The 25,945-nt window shown below is 46.5% G+C and overlaps 1 protein-coding gene across 1 annotated transcript in view; it reads right to left on the bottom strand.

Annotated features, from left to right (window-relative positions):
• Positions 1-25,945, bottom strand: part of MYLK (myosin light chain kinase) — a 248,166-nt gene that overhangs the window by 32,750 nt on the left and 189,471 nt on the right. Inside the window, exons 19-24 of the mRNA XM_023527574.1 lie at positions 16,527-16,577; positions 15,630-15,757; positions 13,634-13,787; positions 7,696-7,998; positions 1,169-1,201; positions 977-1,070 (exon numbers count right to left, since the gene is read on the bottom strand). Coding sequence (XP_023383342.1) covers positions 977-1,070; positions 1,169-1,201; positions 7,696-7,998; positions 13,634-13,787; positions 15,630-15,757; positions 16,527-16,577 — 763 coding nt within the window. The remainder of the gene's footprint in view (positions 1-976; positions 1,071-1,168; positions 1,202-7,695; positions 7,999-13,633; positions 13,788-15,629; positions 15,758-16,526; positions 16,578-25,945) is intronic.

Below are 25,945 nucleotides of genomic sequence, written 5' to 3'. Positions count from 1 at the left end.
TCTCTCCCCATCACATATCAGCCTTAGCCTGTGCCTGTCCCTGCATCCCCACCCAGTTTCAGGACTGTCACCTACTTAGTGAGGCCTCAAGTATGGCTGATAGACTTCCCTCCCCTTCCCTGCAGAGGGACCCATGAAGTTGGGTTGAGAAAGTCCTCCCCAAACACAGAGAGTGTCTGAATGCCACCTTCCTTCTTCGCCACTCTAAAGCACTGTCCCCTGGAGACAGCCCGGGAGGGCCCCTGCTTCCCACTGTGGGCACGCGGGGTTGTAGTGGTCCTCTTGACACAGCTCCCACTGATGGAGCTGACTCTTGGCACAGACTGTTAGGAAGTTGGTGTCCCTCACTGGGAATAAAAGCTGAGCCCCGTTCTTTGTTCTTCCACCTGCCATACTCCTCCAGGGATAGAGCGTTAGTGGGATACAGGCAAGCTGGGGTGCTGCTGCTGGAGGGACAGCCTGGCTATGATGAGGGCTCAGGGTTGGGGTCCATACCCCAGGGAGGATCCAGAGGAAAGTGTGTACTGTTCATAAAGTGAGCAGTGACGGCCAGTTGTGCAATTCAAGAGTGGGTGCTTTACTGAAGCACTAAAGCTAGAATTGCTGAACAGTGAGCACTGATCAGGCTTGACTGCCTTCTGTGCATCAAAAGAAGTATCCTAAAGACAGTCTAATCCAGATTCAGTGCCCTAGGTTTAGTCCTGTGTAGAGAACTAAGGCACAGGAAGCACGTGCCCAAGCCTTTCACAGAGCTGGGCCAGCACAAAACCACACGAACAGCTCCTACATGAGCCCTGGGTAGGTGATGCTTTTGTGGGGTGCTGACAGAGTCAATCCCTCCTGATTTTGCAGGAATCTCAGTCTGGAGGGTTGACAGAACCCAGGAAAAGACAAGAAGATGAGGCATGGAATTCAACCATAGGACCTACACCACCCTCACACTGGGGGCCCGAAGGGTGCTTCCCACTCCACTTACGATCCTAGTCTCTCTTCGATGTCGTAGAAGTCAGACACCTTTTGTTCGGTATTGACTGTCACCGTTCGGTAATCGACCTCGGGCTCCTTTTCATCTGCAGGGTGGGGGTCGGGGTGGGTGTGAGCCATCAGATCCCTTGCTCACCCCCCTCCACCCCTCGAGCCCTCCTGAGGACAGGTGGCCAGCACTCACCATCATCTGATACCTCCACTTCATCCTTCGGCTCTGGGGGAGATAAGGAGGGCCAGAGAGGACACAGGTGATTAGTACTGAAGGACCATTGAGAGCAAAACTCAGCCTTATCAGGTACAAGACCACCAACCCCAGAGGTCTGGGCATCACCATGGGGTTGGTCAGACCACATTACAACAGGGTCATGTGCACACTGGCAAATACTGGCATCCTCACCCCACCCAGTCCCATTTTCTACCAGCTCCAATCTCTATTCCTTCCTCTCTAACACTGTGGTTCCCTAGGCCAGGGGTCCCCAACATCTGGGCCGCAGACCAGTACTGGTCTGTGGCCTGTTAGCAACCAGGCTGCACAGCAAGAGGTGAGCGGCAGGCAAGTGAGCAAAGCTTCCTTTGTATTTGCAGCCGCTCTGCAGTGCTAGTATCACTTCCTCAGCTCCACCTCAGATCATCAGGCATCAGATTCTCATAGGAGCACCGGTCCCTGGTGCCAAAAAGGTTAGGGACAGTTGCCCTAGACCTACCCTTCTTCATATCTCTTCTAGTTCCTCTGACTTTCAGAACCTACACACAACTATGGCAGTCCCTTTCTGCTCTGGCTTGAAAGTCAGCAACTTATGATTGCTACTAGTGTCAAATCTACTTATCCATTTACTGAACATTTTTTACAGAATTCTAGTAATATGCCGAGTATCTGGCCAGTTATTGTGGGTATACAAAAGAAAATACACAAAGGCATAATCTCCTTCTTTCTTTGAGCTTATAACGTAGTTGGAGAGGCAAAAACACATATACTTGAGATACCCATGATAAGTGTTATATAATCAAACACACGATATCGCAGTACACAGTGCAGGAAGGTGACACAAAATTGGGAAATTATAAAGTTAGAGCAATTATTCTCAGAAGAAGTAGGTCCCGAGTTGTGACTTAAAGGAAATGAGGAACACAAATTGAGGTGGGTGATGTCACAATGCAACCAAAAGGTGTTTGTGAGGTATGGTGAAGAGGGATATAAGCAGCCCATGCTGGTTGCAACATGGATGTGTCAGGTGTGAGTGTGTGTGTGTGTGTGTGTGTGTGTGTGTGTGTGTGTGTTGTGTGTGTGTGGACACAAGTATGTGTGTGGCACAACACAGCCACATCAAAACTCCAGGCTTTCCTTTGCCTTGGCATAAGTTTGTCCCGGTAGGGCCACTTTGGCTTCTTGATCTTGGCTAAGTGCCTTTCCCTTTCTGGACCTCCCGCTGTTTCTTCATCTGTAAAAGGAAAGAGTTGTATTTCTAGGTAATTTCTGGGGTCCCTGGCTAGCACTAGATGCCATGCTTTGTAATGTGCTTTGTGCCCCTCAGCCGTGATGTGGGCTGTGTTCTGGCTGACAGATGGAACCGAGGGAGGTTTGCCGAGGAGATAGACAAAGAGAAGTTAGAGAGGGAGTACAAGGAGTTAAAAGGTGTAAATGTGTGCATGTGTGCGTGTGTGCGTGTGTGTGTGTGTGTGTGTGTGTGTGTGTGTGTGTGTGTAAATAAGCCTTGGGGAAAAGGATGTGATTTGCTGAAGTTCCTAGCAGAATAGGACTGAAGAAAGGAAGGGAACAGCACAGGGTTGATCTCCTAGGAGGAAGACAGAATGGACAGGGTGGAAGGATTACCGGACACTGCCAAGTCAGGAGAGGTTGTGTGCGGGTGTGCGAAGCTTTGTAAGCTTCATATCTGTGATGGAGAAGGTGCATCTGGGAACTACAGACAGTGAGCTTCTCTCTTAGGCCGAGGGCAGAACGAACTACTAAAACCCAAGCAAGCAATCTGAGAAAAAGTAACACAGTTCCTTATACAAGGTAAGTACCCCTGGCCGAACAGAGTTTTGAAGGAGTTTATAAGCATTTGATCAGGAGCAAGAAAGGCTGTGATTTGTTTAGAATTCTTAAAATGCCATTGATGCTTAGTTTAGAAAACTAAACATGAGTGGGAGGAATATTTTGTCACAGAAAGGAAAATGCTATGGAAAAATTAAAAAGGATCGGATAGACAGGACTCTCAGATTCGTGGAGGGGTTTCATAGATATTGCCGGGACATGAGCCTAACTGATCAAGTCTTCTAAATCACCTATCTGGAATTGAGAGTGACATTGTCAAATCCATAGATGACCAGAATGTACCTGAGAGGCAGGAATGGAGGAGTCATGTGTTCAGGGAGAATTTAATCATTCAGCCCTTCAGGTATCTAGTTAAAAACCAAGCATGGGAGCCCAGTTCCTCAACCCACTGCTCTGGCCAACAGCATGCCGTCATGGGGTAAATGTGCACTGGCCACAAACAGGTGGTATCACTCTGCTCGTGGTAGAGCTTGGGGCCATCTGCTCCTGGAACTCTAGCTGTTGACACTTAGAAAGTCAAGATGGAGCTAGAGGAGGTATGCAGGGCCACTGAAAGGAAGAGCTGCCATGAGAGGATGATCAGAAAAGGCTAGGCCTCTCTGGTTGGGAAAGAAGTCTAAAGCAGACAAGATAAAAAGAAAATCACAATTGCCAAGGGTGATATTAGGGTTATGGACTTTTATCAGCTAATGAATACTGTAACTTAAGAGAACAATTTAGTGTTGCCTCACGTAGGAGGAAGGCTGTAGGCATATGGAACTCATATCTCAAGAGGTATCATGAGAACAATAAATAGGTTCAACAGATGTTAGTTCAACAGTGGTATTTCAAACTGGGCTTTAAAGGAAGCAAGAGATTCAAATTAATTCATCAATCATTAATTTAGCACTGGTGAATGGCACTCACTGAACTGGGTCTTAGACACAAAATAACAATAATAATAATAATAACAATAATGATTTATTGTTAGGGAGGCTCCTGACCTGTGGTGCCCCTATCTGAGACAGGTGTTTGACCTGCTGAGGCATCCCTTGTCTTCTTGTTCCCATGCCAGATTGCTGGTGTGGGATGAGCAGCAGGACGAGAAAGAGAAGGCAGGCTTTTTTGGCCTGGAATCTTTACAAGAAACCACCTGTACTTTCTTAGTGGAGTAGCAGCAGCGCTGTGAGCCACGAGGGTGACCTGCCACCAGGGGGCATTCCCCAGTTCGCCCTGAAGAGAGCAGAAGTTGTAGAACTGGCCTCTCCCTCACTCACCAGTTAGAAACCAAAGAGCTAACCTTCTTGCCCTCATCGCAAACACCGCACCTGCCCCTCACCTCCTGCCTCTCTCCTTGGCAATCAAGACACAGAATGCTTTCCTGATACTCTGATTGTGGGGACCTAGATCATTCTCAGGGAATTCACACCCCTCTTTCTGGCTCACTGGTACACTGGAACCTTTCGTCTGTATGAAGCTCAGGCCAAGGCTCCAGGCTGAGATGGTTCCCTTTCTTCTTTTTCTTCTCGTCCTGCCTCCATTCTATTTGGGGAGGAGCAAAGGAAGAGTTGGGGAAAGACCACAGTTCAATTAGCCAAGCTCTTCAAGCGTAAAGGGCTGTAGTAATGAGAGAGGTAATCGCTGTGTTTCCATCTCTCCACTGAGGAAGGAGCTAAATTGCAGTAGGAGGGACTTCAACAAAACATTAAAAAAAAAATCTTCTATTCAGAAAGAGCTATGAGATCCAAGAGTTAAGTGGAAGAACTATTTGGACGATGGTTCTGAGATATTTATGCAGAAAGATGAGTCTCATTGCCCTGGACTGAGCTTTCAAGACCCTCACACTGCATACCTTTCTAGTCAGCCTGGGACGAAGAGCTGTCACTTTGAGGCCGAAGGCTGTTTTATCCCCATCGGGCACTAGAGGGCATCCAGCACCAGAGAGGGCCTCTGCGGGCCTGCTCAGCTGTAGCCTAGGGCAGGGTGAGCGGCTCATCTCCTGCCCTTTGGCCTTTTGGGCTCTGCTCTAACTGCCCTTGGGTTGCAAGGAAGTTCCAACTCTGCAAGAAGCCTTTATCACAGCTGTTCATTAACAACTATTACACACTAGAACAAATTAGGATCAGGAGCAAGGGCAGAGTGGGTTTAAGAGTTAGGGCTGAGTAGGGCAGGAGCAGTGATCCAGACCTGCCTGGGATGAGAGAGGGCACTTGTGTTGAGGCAGGGGCTCTGTTTACTCAGTTTGGGGAAGACAGGGAAGGGAACTGCTGAGTTAGGGGTCCTAGTCAGAGGGGTAGCTCTGGCATAAGGTGCCAACAGGGGTGAGAGGTCAGGATTAAACAACGCTAATGTTGCAAAAGCAGAAAGAGGCAGGAGGGGCAGTGGTGGCAGCGGGGAAGGTGACAGTGAACAGTAGCTGGGCTTCAGTGGAGGTTCACTGGCACTGCCTCTTTGATGACCACTCTATCCCACTGGGCTCCACAGGAATGACCTGTCATAACCACTTAGGCCATCCCACCCCTACACGTGCACACACGTGCACATGCACACCCCACTCCTTTGAGAGCCGTTTCCCTTTCCAGGCAGAGAGAGATGACCTGCCCAAGTTATAACCAACAAGCATCTGGGCAGTCCAGAGAAGGATTCGCTTGGAACCTTCGACCCCTACCCCCACCCTTTCACTGCCCCTCCATCTTCTGACTCTCAGGCCTAAAGTTGGCCAACTGTTCTGCCTCTCCCCCTCATCTTCCTTGGATAATCCAGCTGGGCCTGGGGTCGGGGGCAGCTTCCAGCCTGGAAGCCCTGGATGGCCTGGACCCCTCCTCAATATTTCCTTTTGTCTGCTCCCAGCTAGGAGGGGTTCCAGGAGCAGTTTGGGGACCACAGAGGGGGTTCAGCTGGTCACAGGAAAGAAGGGAGAGGACACCTGCTTGGAACCTACAGGTAAGAGCCACCCTTCTCTATAGACTCTCCCTAGAGACCTAGGAGCCTCTGTCCTGGCCTCCTGGGAGCCACACCTTACGGCTCCAGTGGCCTCCGTCCTCTGCGTGGGGTCCATCAGATTCTACAGCTTCCTGGTTTACACCATAAAGGACCTGGAAGCTTTCTATTCCAGCTAATGAACATCTGACTGCAACAAGTTCTCTTTTCCTGTCACTTTTCCAACAGGTGGGAAGTCTTCTTCTTGAAAGTAATATGCTAAAAACAAGCAGACTGGACCTTGGTTTCCTCTCCTGGTACCCCCACTCTAACGTTCCTGCTCCCTACTCTGCTCATTTCAAAGGAGAGTGTCAAAGGGCAGCAGATACCTCTTGAGGCTTTAGTTCATGCCCTTACTTACCGTCCCTCTCCTGGACTATATTGCAGAGGCCCAACTGGTGTCTCACTGACTCCAACCTGATTCCCCTCCTCCACTCTAGGGCTCCTCGAACTTTCATACGCATACAAATCTGTGTGGGGTGGGCGTAGGGAGAGGTGGGGTGGATGATGTTAAAATGAAGGTTCAGAAGGGAGTAGGGGCATTTGGGGCGGGGGCTGAGAGTCTGTGTTTCTAACTCCCAGGATCCCAAGACTTCTGATCCAGACCATACTTAGGGGATCAAAGCTCTACTCTTCCTCTAATTCACTTTCTAAAAACCTAGACTTGTGGTCGTGATCATTTTGTAGCACATACAGATGTTGAATTATAATGCTGTACACCTGAAACTTACATAAGAATAATTTTAAAAAACATCTAATCCAAAAAAAGGTGATATTTCAAAAATCTTAAGTCTTAGGAACACGTGGGTCTGTCTATATGGCTAGAGTCTGTATGGCACTTCAAATAAATATTAGGTTGCATTAAAAAAAAATAAAAAGATCTAATCACATCAACCCCCTGCCTGAAGATCTTTGATGAACTTCACAATTTTACCTAAACTGCCCTTTCAGCGTTGCTTCCTCCTGTTCTCTCACACAGCATATGCCCTGGCCACACACAAGCTTCTCAAAAAGCCATGCATTTCCATCACTTTGTACCTTTGCTCACGCTGTTTCCTCTGTGAGGAATGCCTCTCCTCATCTTCCCTGCCTCATGGAAGCCCATTCGTTTCCCAAGACTCAGGGTAAGTGTCACCTCCTCTAGGCAGCCTTCCTCAACCTCTATGGCAAAATGACTCAGGCTTCCTGCTGTGTCTCCTTTGCAGTTTGTTTATACTGCTAGAATGGGATGTAGCTTGTCTCATTATAGCTAGCTAGCTATACAGCTGTCTCCTTAAATTTTAAGGTCCTTGTCTCATCTGTATTTGTGTTCCAAGAACCTGACACTGAGTAGACACTCACATTTGAGTGCAAGAGAAGGAGGGAGGAAGGTGGAGGGTGGAGGGTGGAGGAGGGACATTGAAACTTTTAGGTCTGAGCTTCTTCCTGCCAGGGCTCTGTTCCCGATTAGCACACTGTCACCCCCTGGTGGCAGTGTACCAAAATTACTGGTTCAACGTTTTTTGAAAGGTCTTATGTACTTTTAAAGTATGGATCAACACCACTACCTGGGAAATCAAGATTCCAAAAGATGCTGCCAGTCATCATCGATGACATCCCAGTTCCTCTGTACTCCTCTCAGTACGGGTTTCTACATACATAAGGTAAGTCATGCACATTTACTTCAAGCCAGTGATGAAGCGAAGGCAGCTTACCTTCAGGTTTCTCTCCCACCGCTGTGAGTTCAGACTCCTGGCTCGGCTCACTGGTTCCATACACATTGATTGCACACACACGGAATTTATACTCTCGGTCAGGCAGCAGGTCCTGGACGTTAAATGAGGTGCTGCGGCATGTGGCTAGTTCCTTCCACATCTTGTCCACTGAGTCCCAGATCTCGACACTGTAGGATTGTACGGCGCTGCCCCCATCATACGAGGAGCCGTACCAGGACAGGGTGAGTGAGGAGCTCCGGATATCAGAGGCACAAGGCGTGCCAGCTGGGGGGTCTGGCTTGTCTGGGGATAGAGAAGCACAGTATCACTCAACTCTTCAGAATTGCAGGGAAAGAAAGTTTTTGAATTAGCTCTGTTGTTGGGGTGAAGCCTAGAAATCCCAAGCTGGCATCCCCGGTCCCGGCTCTGGTTCCCTCTTCTACAGTCACACACGTGTGCACAAACCCACCTATACGGAAAGCCCCACGAATGCCTATTTGCTCAGAGAAAACTCTTTTTTTTGGCTAGTTTTCCAGTCTGCAAGTCATGATTTCCTGTACTTTGCCTAAGTCATAAACATATTTCTTAGAGTAAACAGATCTAGGAAGCTGCCCAGAAGGCGTGGACTGCTTCCCATCAGAAATGTGTTTTGAGAGAGAGTTCTGTGTGTGTGTATGTCCTTCAGCCCCTGCACCAGTGACCTGTCATGTAACTAGGGGTCAGACTCCACTTTCTCTGGGACTTGGGAAACGCCTGCTCCCCTGAGAGGCAGTACAGTACAGTGAGCTCTGAAGTCAGAAAGATCCAGGTTTGAACACGGCTCTGACTCCATTTACTATCTGTTACTGTGTCTCAGTTTCCTCATTTATAAAATGAGGATAATAATAGCACTTGGATCCCAAGGTGGTTATGAGAAGTTTTTAGAAAAGTGGCTGACTTGATACCATTACTGTCATTATTATTGCAGGAATTTATTCCTGACTTTAAAATATACAAAAAATTACTCCTACTTTACCTCTTTTATCCTCACAGGACTGGTATAAAATGTGGTAAAGAATTTCAAAGCGAACCACAGTAGCAAATCACACTACCCCTGACTAAGGGCAGGGAAATGAGCTAAGGACCCATGAGGTGGCCCCTTTGGCTGGCTGCCTTCCTATGCAGACCAGTAATGCTAAGAATCTGTAATGCTGCCAACTTCAAAGCAAAATACGGCAGCCAATACTTTAATGAGGTTCTTGAGTTTCGCTGATTTTGATAGTTGCTCGTTCTATTTTTCAGATTTAGTTTCTGCAGGTGGTTGGTTTTGTTACAGATATCGATGTTCGCTAACCCTTCACCACCCCCCACCAAGGCAGTTTGAGGTACAGAGCTCCCTCAACTAGCAATTAAAACCATGCTTTTATGTTGCGTGAATTTATAAGCTATATGAACTCTAGTGAATGCCTTAACTGCCAAGACTAATTCGTTTGTCCTTTTCATTTGGAAAAATGGTGCTAATATGTATCTACCTTTCAGGGGTTTTGCAAAGCATCAAGAAAACAAACCCAGGTAACTACTTGACTTCCAGCAAGGCAGAAAGGCCAAAGCGAGTTTCTGCAAATGACCCTGTGCATATGGGGAAGAAATAAGCTTTCTGCCTCTCTGTGTGTGTGTGTGTGTGTGTGTGTGTGCGCGCGCGCGCGCGTGTGCGTGTGTGTATAAACATATACATACATTATGTATACATATTCATTCTCTCCCTCCAAGCCCTGCTGCTTCTACATTCCTACCAAGAGCACACTGCCCAGAAACCACCCTTCCCCTGCACCCCAAGCCTGGACCTCACCCAGAGTGATTCTGGGGTTGTGACAGAGCCACTTTCTACAGTCACTCTGGAGGCCTCCTGTGATGGAACCACTTTCACTGATTGTTTAATATGTTCTCTTAGGAAAACTGTTTGTTCTGAAAGATACATTGGTCTTTTGAGAAATATTTCTGGCATTGGCTAAGATGTTTATTACTCTAAACTCTCTTAGAGGCAAGTGGTTCAACTCCTCTAAAGACCCAGCTCAGGAAGTAAAAAAGCCTAAAGAGGTATGAAAGACAGACTCATTACTTCCCCTGCAGAAAAATGCCTGGAAAACATCTGACTGGACGCATTTAGAGTTATGTGGATTTACATAATTGATGCAGTACACTTCACTTCTGCTTTGGTCAAGAAAATAAAACTTTGAGAAATGAGTATTGCAGAAGAGTTACTATTTGTACCCTACCCTGTTCCAGATGTCTCTTGGCTGAAAGAGGGAGAACTGACATATGACACGTTACCCCCTGCGGTACAAGAGAAGATGCAAAATTTGGAGAGCGGGGCTTTAATTACAAGTGAAATTTCAATGCTTTCAATGAATTTGAATTAAGGAGTTCAGAAAAGACGCAAGTCTGAACTGGTAAGAGACTGGTAAGTACCTCCACTTACACCTGTCCTCAGGACCATGGGCTGCGTCTGATGCTTTGTGTTCTTTCCAACCTGCAGAGCCCCACACAGAGGTGGAACTAGCCAGGGATGAAAATGCTCAGAACAGAGTGCCTGTGAGCCTGCCACTCATGCTGAAGACACAGCTGCACTCGATCTGGGAGGGAGACCTGGGGCATGGCCTGGTAAAAGGGAAGTGGGCTCAGTGTCTAGGGCCCCGAGCTCCACGCTTCCTGAGAATTCTCCCATGGCTCCCGGGAGACCTGACTAATGGAATGGGAAGTGCTGAGTCCAAGACAAGGGTGTCCAATGGCACCAGCTCCAGGATTTTCTGTTCAGCGAATGTTCATACTCCTGAGAAAATGGAGGCCCTCATGGCTAATGATTCTCAGAGTAACCTCCCTGGCAGTCTCGGCATGCCTGTGTGTTTGAAGTTGATCTGTGGCTGTGCCTAACCCCGCACAGACCTCTCTTCACTGGCACCTAAGCAGCCACCTGCATCTTTTATAGAATGGCAGGGGACTATAAGGGCTCCTAGGGTTGTCTTGCTGGATAATCTAGGCCCTCAGAGGCTAAGTAAGGTACTTAGCTTACAAAGAACACTGAGCTAGCCAGTGACAGGGCCAAAAGGAGACTCCAAACAACCTTCGGATTCTTGTTCCAGGGGCCTGTTATTTTCCAGGCTATCAGGTGGAATAAGATCAAGAACGCGTCTTGCTTAAACCCGAGCCAAGCATTATGAAGGGAAATCTTCTGCCCTTAAATATCTTGCGAGTCCCAGGCTCAAATAGTATTTGAGTATTTTGGGTCCTTTCTAATTTGTTTTTCTCCTTTAAAGATAGGCAGTGACCTGTTTTTCTCATGCTGGACAGGTTATAGGAAGGACTTTATCTGGTACTTGCCCGCTCTCTCCTGCCTGAGCAGCCACCACCCCCCTCTGAGGCCGTGGACAGAGGTGCAGGCAGAGGCCGCCTGAGCATCACAAATTCCTGCACTGCCTTAACATATAATAATCATAAGCATTTAAAACGGTGAAACACCACTTATTTAAATTAACTGAGGGAATGGCAGGTTTTTATTATCACTTAAAAATAGGAGTCAGACTATCTGAAGAGAAAGTGGTACTTTAAAGAACACATAAGAAAAGTTTACTGCTAACAAGTAGTGTTAAATCGGCCTTATTTAGCTGGCCAGTAAATGGATGCTTCCAAAGTGCTTGAAAACCATCCAGGTCAAACAATTCCTGTTTAATCTCATTTGCATTTTACATCTAGTTAATCAACCCTGATCAGATAACATACAGATGTCCTTAGAGACACGCACAGGTAAATCTGGGCTTAATCCAGGTTTACTTCGGACTGATTCTAAATCCACGGGCTCTGAATGAATGTGGCTTTGCTGTTTCCATCAATGCAAGTCCTCATTTTATTGAGCAATTCTATTCTTAGCTCAATGAGGGGGAGGCAGACAGAAAGCCCGTTCCCCTCCATTCCATTCCCCTCCCAGGACGGCATTTAACATGCTGCTCCTGCCAGCTGGCAGGCAGCCACGCCAATGGCCCTGTCAGTACTGGCCAAAGAGAATAAGAAACTACACCATAAAAGGCCAGAACTGCAGCTTGTGCCGTTGTGATGGGGGAGGGGAGTGTGTGGCACCAAGTGGAGCCAGCCCGAGTGGGGGCAGGGGGCACTGGTCACAGAAAAGCAGTTCGAAGGAACTGACCTCAAAGTTCCCCAGGCAGGGGCAGATGAGAGAGAACACCGAGGAAAATTGGAAACCAATCTTTGCTGATGGGTGAGGGTGGGGGCCAGGTCTAAATGTAAAAGCAGACGAGATCACTAGTACTAATCCTTCAACCCCCCAAATGTTCCTGACTCCACGGGGGAAACTACTAAAATAAGCAACCAGAGTCACTAAGGAGAGAAAGAGTGATAAAGGGGTCCCTTCTGTCTTTTATAGATGAGAAATCTATTCCCTGATGCTTTGATACATTGACTTCCCAGACTTAAAACGCATGACCTAAGGAAACAAAACAAAGATCAGATCAATAACCACCAAAGGCTTTCGCATGTACAATGGTTGAAGGCCCACAAATGCACAAGGACATGGCCTATTATTCATCAGTCTTCTCTGTCATCTGCTGTTCCTTTTCTGTCCTGAGCACCTGCCACATGGGTGGTGGTGGTGGTGGGGTGGTGGGGTGGCAGGCAAGGAGCTGAGCATGACTGACAGTGGGAGACCAGTGAGAAAGCTGGATATTTTAGGAAAGAGTTGACAGTGGCATAAACAACACAGTGACTGGGATGGAGAAGAAAAAGTGAACTTGAGAATTAGCCTGGAGACAGACTCAACTCAATGCTGGGATGTAGGAGATAAGGACAAAGGTGTGGGTTGAGGATTAGGAGGTCATGGTGACCTCAGAAAGGTAGTCCCAGAAGGCTACTGGGGTGTGGAGGGGAGGCTGCAGGGAGCTGAAGAGAAAGCGAGAAAGCAAAATCAGAGCAGAGAGCATCCCCCTTCAGAGGGTTTGGCTGTGGAGAGAGAACAGGACAAAGATGGTAGGATGGCTAGAGGAAGACAAGATGTTGCAGGAGTTATGCACGCCGGTATGTTTGGCTAAGATGGGAGAGCTCTGGCAGTATTTATGGGAGAAGCAGAGGAGCTGGAGAAAAGAGAGAAGGAGAGTGGTGGAGCCCCCAAGAGCCTTGGATCCAGAGTGCAGGAGAAAGAAGTAGCCTCAGGGAGAGAAAGGTGGGCTATACCCAGAGCCTGGAGTCATCCTGAGGACAGACCTAGAGATGCCTGTAGGTGTGAGGCCATGACATTGAGCAAGGTCATGCCTGATGCCTCCTAATTCTCAGAGAATAGCTAGAGGCCAAAGTCTGCAGGGTCATATGCTATCACAGAGAAGGGGAGAGGGCAATGACCAGCACTGATACCCTGGCCAAGTCTTGACTTTGGCAGAGTCCAGATTAAGTCTGAGGGTTGATGTGATCTTCCTGAAATGCACCCCCAAATCAGGGGTAGGAGCAGCGAATTCGGAAAGCAGCATTGATTTAAGGTGAAGATTTGCAAGGCGACTCAGATGGGGTTAGGTGGTGGACCAGAGGAGGAGCGGGGTTACAGGTGCTAGCAGGAGAGGGCCTGGCATCGTGGAGCTCAGGGTCTCCAAAGGGTAGAAAGAAAGAGAAGCCACAAGGGGATTCCCAGGAAAAGGAAAACACTCTGTGTGTGTGTGTGTGTGTGTGTGTGTGTGTGTGTGTGTGTGTGTAGGGGCTGAAGTTCTCAGTGAGCATGAAGCACAGTAACATCATAAGAGCAAGAAGAGAGAAATAAAGTAGGAAAATTGGAGGCTGTGGGCAGAGACGATGGGTACTGAAGGAGTAGGTCCCCCAGGAGATGGGATCCTGTGGTCCACCATGCTGTCTGGGGGCCACCTACCTTCCTATCCCTGACTTCCAGGCCACCCACCCTCAGACTCACCGACCACAGTGAGGTTGACCTGAGCCTGCCTGCTGCCCAGCTTGTTCTCCACCAGCAGTGTGTAGCAGCCACAGTGCTCCTGGCGTGCGGCCAGGATGGTGAGCTTGCTGCCGCTCTCGCTGTTCTCCACCTTGATGTGCTCGCTCTCCTGGATCTGCGGCAGAGTGGGCAGGTGCTGGAGATGTGAGCCAGGAAAGGAAGGGAGCTCCGAACCCCACTCCCCATTCCCTGGGGGATGCAGCTGTGCCAGCTGTGTGGTTTTGTGTGGACTCTGGGCTTCCCCCAAGGCCCCTCTCTCCTGTATCCAGAGCCAAGCCTCCCTGGCGGTCCAGACCTGAGGCTAGCAGGAAGGTGCTGAGCAGCGTTTGGGGAATGAACTCTGAAGTCGCTGCTCCTCTGGAGTTCAGGAGCATCCCAGTCCCCCTCCACCACTCTGGGATGGGGTGGGAGAACACATCTGAGCAAAGTCACTTACAAAGTCCATCCTGGCAGGTTCTGACCTCTCTGTGCTATCGAAACCATAGCCACATGTGGCTATTTAAAATTAAGCGGAAACAACCCAAACATCCATCAACTAATGAATGAATAAATAAAATGTGGTATATCTAGACAGTGAAATATTATTTGGCCATAAGAAAGAATGAAGTACTAATTCATGCTACAACATAGATAAGCCCTGAAAGCATAATGCTAAGTAAAATAAGCCAGCACATAAGAAAACACATTATATGATTCCATTTGTATGAAATGCCTGAAATAGGCGAATCCATAGAGACAGTAGGTTAGTGGTTGCCAGGGTCTGGGGAAAGGGGAGGAATGACTACTAACAGGTCAGGGGTTTCTTTTTGGGGTGATGATAATGTTCTGGAATTAGATCATTGTTATGGTCACACATCCTTGTGAATATACGAAAAACCACTTTAAAAGGGTGAATTTTATTGTGCGTGAATTATATCAACAAAGCTATTATAACAATTTTTAATTGCTTAAAATTTAAAATTCAGTTGCTCAGTTACACTAGTCACACTTTAAGTGCTCAATAGCCACATATGGCTAGAAGCTACATATTGGATAACAGATAGAGAATGTTCCCATCACTAGAGAAAGTTCTGTCGGAAGGACGGGGCATAAACGTCCCTGAAAAGGGATGAGGTTCCACCCTATCGCAGACAACACCGACCTAAACACAGCCCAGGGCAAACACGCTTTGGGATGATTAAGGCCAGTTTCTCTTCTTCATCATTTGAGACCAACTCTCCTTTCCTTCCTGGTACTGGCCTCCCACCTCTGGGCCTTAGGACAACTGGAATGGTTTGGAAACAGAGCAACAGAGGGTTTGGAAGAAATCACACCTTCTATACAGTTTCCGATCCAGCACCAGCTCACTGTTCTTTGGCCTCTGCTGCTCATGCACATGGGTACACACTGCCAATATGGGATCCCCAAGTTTCTTTAAAAGCTGGTTGTTCAGAAATTTGAACACTCTCCCATAGGACCATTATTATAAGTGGTAGCTTGATTTCTGGACCAGTAAGCCAAAATTCTACCTAACAAACGATTTATTGATCCAAATACTCAGATCTACTTTTATCCCCTCAGCATGTAGTAAGTTCAGGTTCAGTGGGCAGGCACAAAATCACAGAAAACTCAGAGTCTGAGAGGTCAATTAGGTTACTGGTTCCATTTTCCTGACGCTGAGTAGAGTTCTAGACTGAGATATCAAAATTTGGTGGGCGTCGTGGGTGGTTTCTATTTTTTTCCTTCATATTTTTTCCATTATACAAATTGTCTACAAAGTAGGCATTATTAGCAGATTCAGAGGAAAAGGTTATTAAGAACTTGGATTGGCTGGGGCGTGGTGATGAGTGGGTGAGGTCTCTCCCATTTCTAAGGCTCCTGCAATAAAGAGCGATACTGTCTCCATTACAGCATTTCTCATTCTTTCGGCCCAGGGGCTGTGTGCGTTGTTCTCAGGCCACTCCCCTCCGTTACTGACCTGCTTTCGGAACTTCATCCAGGTGCAGGTGATGGGCTGGGTGCCTGCCACTTTACTGAACAGCTCCACAGACTCTCCTGCGCGCACCTTTTGGTCCTCAGGAAACTGGATGATCTGAGGGGGCATGGCTGGATGAGGACAGGTGAGAGAGTAAGTGAGGAGGAAGGAGCCTCAAACATTCTGATGTCATTTGACGCTGCTGTCCACATTGGTCTCTTGCTCCTGCCTCACCTTCTGGAACCTTCAGGGTAAGAGTGAGGGCACTGATTACTGCTTAACGACATCTGAGCTGACAGACTTGCTAGGTTTGTTCATCTCTTTATTCTAATTTCCTCAGAAGTGACCATGCCATTTACATGGCACAGTTTTCCATTTGTTGGCTTCTCTGAAATGTGCATCTTGCCCTAATTTTTCAAGTCTACATCCTAACTCCTTTATTAATAAATCAGCACCTTGCTGTCCCTTGCTGTCTAACCTGGAGGTGGCCCTGGCCGACAGGCTCAATACAGTTCGTGTCCTCAAATGTCTTTCAGTGGAAAACAGACAAAGTTCCACATGACAAGGACATATAGGAGCATTAAAACAGCACAAAGTGAATCATCTCCTTAAGTGGCTGAGTGGAGGGCAGTGGGTCAGACAGAATTTCACAGAAGGGGTGGGAGATTTGCTAGTACTGTGTGATGCTGTCCATACAGGGGAAGTAGGAAAAAAGACAAGTAGTGGAAGGGGCTGGGGGACCAACTTGTACAGAGACTCTCAGGGAAAATTCAGCCCGAAAGATACAGAGCTTGAATTAGGAAGGGGACCACACACCCAGTGGTCAGCCTAGCAGAGCAAAGGAAAAACCCGTCATGGCAGATGACTTCCTTGCCCCCAAATGTTGCTGTGACCAATTACCTGCCTTCGGAGGTGTCTTGGGTGCAGGTTTCTTTTTCACAGTTGCATCACCTGAAACAAAGAAGTTCATAGGTTATTTTCTGTTAGTTCTGTTTTTTTCCACCAAGCTCCTGAATCCTAGGAGGATGTATGTAGTCTTACCCACCGGCCCCTCCTCCAGACAGAGCTCTTTCTGGAGATCTTGCAGTCTCACACAGCCAACCTCACAATTGACTGAATATCAGTTCTCAGGAGAGCCTCTGGAGGGGTTCCTGAAGTCTCCATTGAGATAAAAACTCTTAAAAGTGCTAAGCCTACACTGTCCATTTCAATGATAAGCCCAAACTCACTAACTATTCTCTCACCCTAACTTTCAGGAAACTCAGAGAGGAAATTAAGTCAGATAAACCAAGTAAAATTAGCCTTTGGTGTGGATCCAAGGGTCTCAGGCTTCCTTTGGGTCACAGACTGTGGACTGGTGGCTTTCATTTGTTTACTATTTATTGAATGGATCACTGAATGAATGAAGAATTGAAGCGAACCAGCCAATGGTTTCCTCCATTCCTATTCCCACTTTCTCCACACAACTCAGAAAAGAAAAATGACCCAAACAGACCAGTTCTGCAGCACAAACGTATTCATTTGGTGAAATAATAACGTGGTGAATATGCAAAAATATCCTCAGCTATCTTTATAGCTTGTTTTTATATTTCTTTCAGGTCTTTGCTCAAAAGCCATCTAACCTCCTTATCCAAGTGAAATGAAAATCTTAATGTTCCTAGTGGCTTTATTTGTAACTGCCAAAAACTAGAAGTTATTCAAATATCCTCAACTGGAGAATGGATGAACTGTGGTAACTTCACACAATGAAATACTACTCAGTAGAAGGAACAGACTATTGAGACCCACAACACAAATGAATCCCATTAGTGATTCATCTCTCTGCTAAGAAAAGCCAAACTCAAAGGCTACGTGCTGTATAATTCTCTATGACATTTTGGAAAAGGTAAAACTATAGGGACAGAGAATAGGTTAGTGTTTGCCAGAGGTGAGTTCGGGGAAGGAGGGGCACAGGGAGGGACATGTTCTGAGGTGATGGAACATATTTTGATTGTGGCAGTAGTTACATGACTATATGTATTTGTCAAGGTTCATAGAACTGTGCACTAGAATGAGCGAATTTTATTGTATGTAAATTATATCTTAATAAAAAAAATGAAGAAACATTACTTAACAAGAAGATCTTCCCTAACTACTCTATATGAAATACCAACCCTCCACCCCTAGCGCTCCTTACCCTGCTTACCACTTTATTATCTTCCCCTCCATGGCACCTATCACCATATAACAAACTATTTACTTACTGTCTGCCCTTTGCCTCCCCCTAAAGTATAAACTTTTTAAAAGCAGGGACTTTTTTGTTATGTGTATCCTATGTGCCTGACACATGGTAGGCACTCGATAACTATTTATTGAATGAATGAGTGGAGTTATGTTAACAATTAATCATCCATTCATAAAACTTCACTGCTGTAGATTACAGAAAGGCAGTGCTATGTCCTGGCTTGGACTTGGAGCATCTCTGTGACCATAGGCAAGTTAGCTAACTTTGTGGATTGTCAGTTGTGCATCTGTAAAATGAGAAGAGTGCTGCTACCCATCTGAGTGCCCCAAGAGGGCTGTGTAAGGAGGCGATCTCTGACGGAAGCACTCTGAGAGCAGAGAGTGGATGACTGCCAGTTACGTGGTTGAGCCCAGGGTGAGGCCTGCTTCCACCAACTTCACCCTGGCTCGTCACTATTAGTGATCCACTTGTCCAACTCTCAAAAATTTACTGAGGGCCTATAATGTGCTGGGCAAATGCCAATCAGTACATACTACTAGCCTCGGTACCGAGGAGAAAACCAAACAAATGTGAGAAATCAGGGCTTGTCCTCAAAGGCTTAAATGTCAAGACATGTGATCCACAGGAAAGGCTTCTTTTTCTTTTCCCATAAAGGACATTTATAGGACAACTGGACACATTCGAATAAGTCCAATAAATTATATGATAGTATCGTGTCAATGTTAATTTTGTGTTTTGATCTCCAAACTGTGGTTTAGTGAGAGATACTCCTTGTTATTAGGAAATATACACTGATGTATTTAGATGCAGAGGATACCATATGTGCAACTTACTTTCAAACTGATCATAAAACATGTGTGTGCGTGCGCGTGCGTGTGCGTGTGTGTGTGTGTGTGCGCGTGTGGCAGAGGGGAAAAGAGAAGGAAAAAGAAAGGGAGAGAGAAGATAGGATAAAGCAAACATGGTAAAATGTTGATACTTGAAGAATCTGAATGGAGGGTATCCAAAAATTATTTGTACCATTTTTGTGACTTTCCTGTAAGTCTGAAATTATTTCAAAATAAAAGTTAAATGGAAAGTTAAAATAATTTTATCCTGCCAAAATGACATGATTGTTCAAATGAAGGAGAAAGAGTGTATGCTGTAGGTTGAGGAGATTGTCAGGAAGGACTAAGAGGCGGATGTAGAATGGACCCGAGGAGTAGAGAAGATCTGCACTAGAGTAGAAAAAAGAGCCTACCCCACAGCTCAGGAACAGGGAGTGGCTCAGAGCTGAGAATCAGGGTGATGTTTGGTGGAAGTTGGGTAGAGCACAGGGCTGGGATTAGAGAGCAGTGGTGTGAAGATAGTATGACAATAGAAAGAAAACTAAAAATTCAGTTCCTTTGTCACACTAGTCATATTTCAAGGGTTCAAGAGCCACATGTGGTCAATGGCTAACATATTGTGCAGATGTGGAACACTGCTGTCAGCACAGAAAGTTCTATTGGACAGTGCTGGTCTAGAAAGCCAAGTCTGAGAGTTACGTCTTTGTCCTAAATGAACAGGGAATCCTCACACAAACAGCAGTCCAACTGGGCTAGAGGACACCTAGAGGTCTTTCTATATCCTGGGGGACAAGGATACTCAATATGGAGGCCATTGCCATACTCTTGGAAGGAACTAATCTTCCAGGTCCAGCTTTGGTAAAGGCAGCAACAAAGAAAATACAAATAAGAGACAGAGAAAAAGTTAAAAAAATTGGGGGGCTAAACAAGAGGCAGGTACAAAGTTTCCTTAGAAAATTCTTGCTTGGATAAATGGGGGAAATTATATTGATGGAATATGGAATTTGGGAGTGAAAGGTGAATTTGGCTTGGTCCAAGTGAATGTGGTACATGAAAGAATTTAATCTGTATATAGGCAAAAGCCCAAGGTCATAATTCAAGAGAGAGTTTGGTCAAGATTGGAAGAGAAGGATTTCAGGATCAAATATGCAATTTATAATAGAAACTGTGAGGATGGATCACTTCTTCGGAGAAAAATGCAATGAAAGAGGAAAAGGGGCCAGGGTCTGATCCCAGGTGAGACCACAATGAGGAGCTGGGAGGAAGGAGAGGGGCTGCGGAAGGACTCTGAGAGGCAGAAGGAGGACTGTCACTGCGATCACGGGTGGGAGAGAATGAGCACCGGAAAGTGGGCTTTAGGCATAACTAGCACTGAGTGACGGGTGCTGTTAGAGAGGGCCGGTATAGTGGGACCATGGGGTCAGAAGTCACTCCAGAGGAGATTCTTAAGGAAACAGGCAAGAGTCAACTAATGGGTCAAGAATGCTGGAAGTGAAAGGGACAAAGAGAAATGGAGCGACAGAAGAGGAATATCAAACGAAGGTTTCTTCCAAGGGAGGAGAGCAGAGCACAACTTTGAAAGCAGAAAGCTAGGAAAAGTAGAGCCCAACGATGCCAGATGCCAGATGGATGGGATATGGAACACCCATGACTGGCTGAGCCATGAATCCCCAGCCCCTCTTCATCCCTGGCTGTTAGAAAGTGAGAGGGCACAACTAGAGGGAGAGGCCCTCAAAGGAAGAAGAAAGGTTTCTACTAGAGCCAGGATCTGACCTCCTGTGGAAAGGGAAAGGCAGCTGGCAGAGGAACTGTGTAGAGGGCTGATTTTATGGGCTTAGCTGTGTTCCTCACCCAAGTTCATATGTTGAAGCCCTAACCCCAGAGACAGGGCCTTTCAAGAGGTAATTAAGTTAAAATGAGGCTGTTAGGGTGGGTCCTAATCCAATCCGACTAGTGTCATAGAAGAGGGAATTTGGACACACAGAGATATCAGGGATGACTCGCTCAGAAGGAGGCCATGTGAGGACCTAGCGAGAAGGCAGCAATCTGCAAGCCAAGGAGAAAGGCCTCAGGAGAAACCGAACCTGCTGACGCTTTGATCTTAGACTTCTAGCCTCCAGAACTGTGAAGCAATACATTTCTGCTGTTTAAGCCATCCAGTCTGTAGTACTTTGTTAGGGTCGCCCTAGCAAACAAATGCAGCTGTGGATGGGTTCTGGGGGGCTGGAAGGAGGTTGACAGCCCCTGGAGTGGTGGGCCAGGAGTCGATAAGGAGGAGGAAGCCGCATAGAATAAAATTAGATGATGCCAAAGTCCCACCCTATACTATTCTTGGAGGCTTTGGGTAAAACCTATGTGCCAGAAGTAGAGCCTGAATTAATATCTATCTGTGTTACAGTCAAATGGGATTGAAGGCCAAAGTTTTAAATTTGTTTGTTCTATAAATTCGGAGCTTCGGATGTTTGAATTGGTTAGCATTTGAAACTGGTTTGGTTTCCATTAGTAAAAACATTTTTAAATGTTAACAGTGTTCTGTACCCTATTCTATACATATTTTATATGACCATCTGCTGCAATCCATTGTGTTCCAGGCTTGGAAGAACATAATTAATGGATTGGAAAGCTGAGTCACCTGATTCTAAAACCTGGTTTCTCATGGAGAGCTGGACTCAGCGAGTTGTTTCTAACCCATGGTCACATCATCCTTTTTCTCATTAGTTCTTACCCCAACCAAACACAAGCAGGGTACCTCACACTGTTTCCATTTCATGAAAAACGGCATGGATTCGCATAAAATGTAAGGACTTGTTGGGTTCATAAAAGCACATGGGGCCAAATAGAAATAGGACCTAAGTCTCCTGATGCCCGGTATGTGGCTGCTTTCTTCCTCTTGCCTCTTAACTCCAGCTGACACTCTGTTCCATCACCAAATCTAGGTCTTTAAAACCCTTCTCTGTCTTTTGCAGAAATGGACTCCCTAGGTTATGTGGCTTCAGTTTCCTCATTCAAAAAATGTGAGAAGAATAAAGAAATTTGTTGTAAAGAATTAAGCTACACTGTAAAGAGAGTATAGCACAAAAGCCAGCCCCTCTCCCCATTCACCCCTCTTCCCCAAACAGACCCCCAGAGGACTTTGTGTACTTGCCTTCGCCTATTTAGCATGCCACACTGTCAGCTCAGCTTTTATACCTACATGAGCTCTCATATTGCACCTGGAGTTCTTTCTCTCAATTCAGGTACAGTAGAGGTAATATTCTTGCTGGTCCAGATGCCGAATGTCTCAGTATTTCTTGGGTCACTAACTAGTTTCCTCTTCTCTGGATTCGCCATTCTAATTATCTGACTATTCCTATCAGTTCTTTGTCTTTCATTCCCTTCTCTAGCACCCAAACTTATCGCACAAGCTATTGTAAGGAGATGAAAATAAAATCCAACCATCTTTGAAAATCCCATGAAAGCACTGGCCACAGAGTCAGGCAAGGAGGGTGGAGCATCTGCTCTCTCCTTGCTACTGGGTCTGTCCTTCTGAGGAGAAACTCAGTCACCTCTCTTAAACAGTCAGCCCTGGGCAGCATATCCCTCCTGGCACAGCACTGCTCCCCAAACTCTTAACTCCCCAAACTACTCTTAAAGTCCCTCATTTTACCTTTCTCTTTACTGCCTTCATTTTCCCTGGAGCCTCAACATCTCTCCTGGGCCCAGCTATACATCCCACTACCTGACCACCATCTCCCCTGGCACATATTGCAAGCCCAACACATTTAAAACCAAATCCAGAATCTTCTCCCCATACTGCTGCCTGCTTCTGTTTCTCCCAAGACCCCCTCCCCTGCTCATGTTCGGTCACTAAGGTCTACCAATTCCATCAACTAAATACCTTCTTGGTCTGCCACTTTCCACATGCCCACTGTCACATTTTTTATCCTAACTATATCACTTGCTAGGCCTCACCCTAATATATCCATTGCATGACCAAAGTGGTCTTTTTCAAATGCAGATCTGATGTCACTCCACTGTTTAAACCTCTCCAGTAGCTATCCACTGCCACTTAGGATCAAGTCAAACTCATCTTACAAGGGCCTTTGAGATCTATCCCTGGTTTTTATTGTCGGCCTTCTTTCTTACCATTCCCTCTTGGGGAACACCCTCACTCATGCCCTTGATGCTCAGTATCAGTGGTTCTCAAAGTCTAGCATGCATTATGATTACCTGGGAAACTGCTAAAGGTTTCTGCCCTTCCTGGGATGCTGATGCTGCTGGTCCCTTGTACCACCATCTAGGGAGCACTGTTCTATACCCTGAATGCCTTTCAGTTTCTTTCAGCAATACCAGACTTTGCAATCAGCTTTGATGCCTGTCGCACATTCTTTAGGCAGGTCTCAGCTCATGCATCACTACTGCAGACTGAGTTCCAAGCCCCTCTGAGGTAGTTCTATCTCAGCAACTATTACGAGGTCCTCCCTGGGGAGGACCCATTCTGCCATTTAACATGCTTGTAGGAGACCGTGGGAGAGCTGGGAAGGAGTTGAAGCTTCAGCCCACGAGTAGGTCACAGGGTCACACGTATGGTAGTGTGAGGGGAGTGTTAGGGACCATCACTCCTCATAGACCAAAACTTTGGTTGGGTGTAACTGAGAGTTGGTACCAGCTTTCAGAGACACTCATAAAAACACCCCAGCTTCTCTCCTAAGGTCCATGCCTTTCGCTGTCAAGCAAGTCTTGAGGCCAAGTCTCAACCTCTCCAGCCAGCATTTCCTTCTAGCCCTCTGAATCCTATCAAGATTTAACATTCCCCATGACCTGGAGAGAATAGTTAAAAGAAAGATTTGATCCTGGGGGACCTTTCAGGAAAACTGGACACACTTTTGACATCCAAAGATGCTTTCAAGTTGACATGACTTTTGGCTTCAGAGAGAGACATATGGGAGGCCAAGGCAAAGATATCTGAAAGCATCATAATCTGGGATTGTCCATTGTGGTGGCTGAATCCAAAGTGTCCAATGTCAGAGGTGAAACTCAGGCTAAGGCCAAGCATGAAATATGAAGGGGTGTCCCACCTGCATCTCCCCAAATCCCAGAAGCACGGTGAAGGCAGGGACCCTTATAATATGGAAACTCATGAATTGATTTGAAAAATCAGACTTATTATATCCCTGCTTTGGATGAGGCACTGAAGTTTCAAAGATGGACAGGCCCTGGCTCCTGTCTTCAAGTTGTAAAAGTACCCTGTGGATGCCCATCTATCACTTTTCTAAAAGACTATCAACTCTACAGACTGACAGGAGGAATCCCTGAGTCTGTTTTCACACCAGCATGGACTTGTCTGTACTTACTAAAATCATGGAGCTCCACTGATGCCTCCTTCACATAAAATTCCATTCAGATCCTCTCCAGCTGGAATACCCTAAACCTGGGCCTTATGCTTAAGGCCTTCTTCCTGTTAGCATCTTTCTGCTGTTTTGTAACACGACCCATGCTGTCTGTAGCTTTGACCATTCGCACATCAGATGATAGCAACGGGAGTTGGCTGACTTCACCTGAACTGCGTCACTTAAAAAAAAGCGTTGCATGGAACGGCCTGATGTCAGAGCTGGAAAGGCCTGGGATCAGTCTGAGGAAGCCAAGGTCCAGAGAGACAAAGGGCTTTGACCATGGCCACATGTTCACTTAGTGGTCAAACCGAGACTTCTGTCCTCTGCTTTCTGGTCCAGTAGCTGTCTGGCTATGCCCTGAGTCTGAGCCCTGCTCCAGAGCCGGGCACAGTGAATGAGCATTTGGAGGCCTACCAATGGTGCTGCTGCCTCCCCACACCCACTAAACTCAAGGGAGGAATCTTGGATGCTTCTCCTCTGGCCTGTGCACTTTTCTTCTGTTCTTTCTCTAAAGGTAGGAAACAACTCATCAGGGGCTGGAAGAGTAGACGAAGTGTTCCAGGAGTGCTGACATTAAATACCCATCAAGAGGGGGAAAACCAGCCATAAAGGATATTGAGACAAGACAAAAATTGAATATAGACCATAGATTAGATACCAGTATTGGTTCAATTTTAAATTTCCTGATTTTAATAACTGCATTGTGGTTATGTTCCTAGGAGATACACAATGAGATATTTAGAGGTCAAGGGCACGATGTCTCTAATTCATTCATAAATGGTATCTATATCTACATCCATCTGATGAATGGTGAATATATATATGAACATATTCATAGTATAGGGTATACAAAAGTTTCTTGTATTATTCCTGCAACTTTTCTGTAAGTTTGAAATTATATCAAAATAAAGTTATTAAGATCCGGGGAAGCATGCCAGCTGTCACCCTCCTTCTTCCCCCAGCTCTAATGGTAGTCAGACCTCTGCCCCTTAAGTGGGCCGACAGAAGCACTGCCCAGGCTTGTGTGGACAGTACAGTGTAAGACTCTGAGACTATGGCAAGGCACACAGGGTGTTTATTGTGGTGGAAACGTAGGTTTGGCCTCACAGTGAGATGCCAGGCAGGAAAACTTAGTTTTCTAAGGCTCAGTTTTGCTCATCTGTAAAATGGGAACAACTATTTGTACCTCTGTAGGGTGAGACTTGCCTGAAATGACATAGCTTGAGTGCCTAAAATGATGCCTGTGGCACAGGTGTTCAGCAAACACTTGGTTTGTATGACAAGCAGATGATCCCAAGTTGGGTGCCCTCACCATATTCATTCTAGCATCCGTGAAGTTTCTTCCCCAAATGTTTTCATTCCACTTCAACCAAACCACATTTTTCTCCTCTTTCATAACCTGGCCCAGAGTTTCCCTCATCCCCAAATCTTCCCACACTACCCTCTCCACACTCCTGTCCTTGTGAGTGCGTGTCTGGCAGGTTAACTTGTACTTTTGAGAGTTTTCTCTCACCCTGCCCCTGGGATTGGAGCAGAATGACTTGGCTTTTCCCTCATGTTCCTCACTGCTTGGCAGTGGCGGAGCTCCCGGGGGCTCTCAGGCCACAGTGTGGATGAGTGCTATCTACTCTCACACCTGACAGCTCACTTACAGAACTGAATATGGGACCTGGGGAGGGGAGAGAGTTCAGAAAGGGATCTGGCCACGGTCTGACTCAGCCTTGCCTTCCCCTGGTCACTGGCAGGAAAGATGGATTTCCTGGTTAGATCAGGTACTTCCCAGTCCTTGACAAAAACGAACACGCAAACACAGCCAGAGCACTTGGGGACACGAGTCTCTGGGCTTTCTCATGGAATCAGAGATATACGGGACTGGGGAAGGCAGTGCTAAGAGAA

This window comes from Pteropus vampyrus, unplaced genomic scaffold (genome assembly GCF_000151845.1).
Source record: "Pteropus vampyrus isolate Shadow unplaced genomic scaffold, Pvam_2.0 Scaffold1, whole genome shotgun sequence".
Classification (NCBI taxonomy): domain Eukaryota; kingdom Metazoa; phylum Chordata; class Mammalia; order Chiroptera; family Pteropodidae; genus Pteropus; species Pteropus vampyrus.
This window is presented reverse-complemented; position numbering and strand designations above follow the sequence as displayed.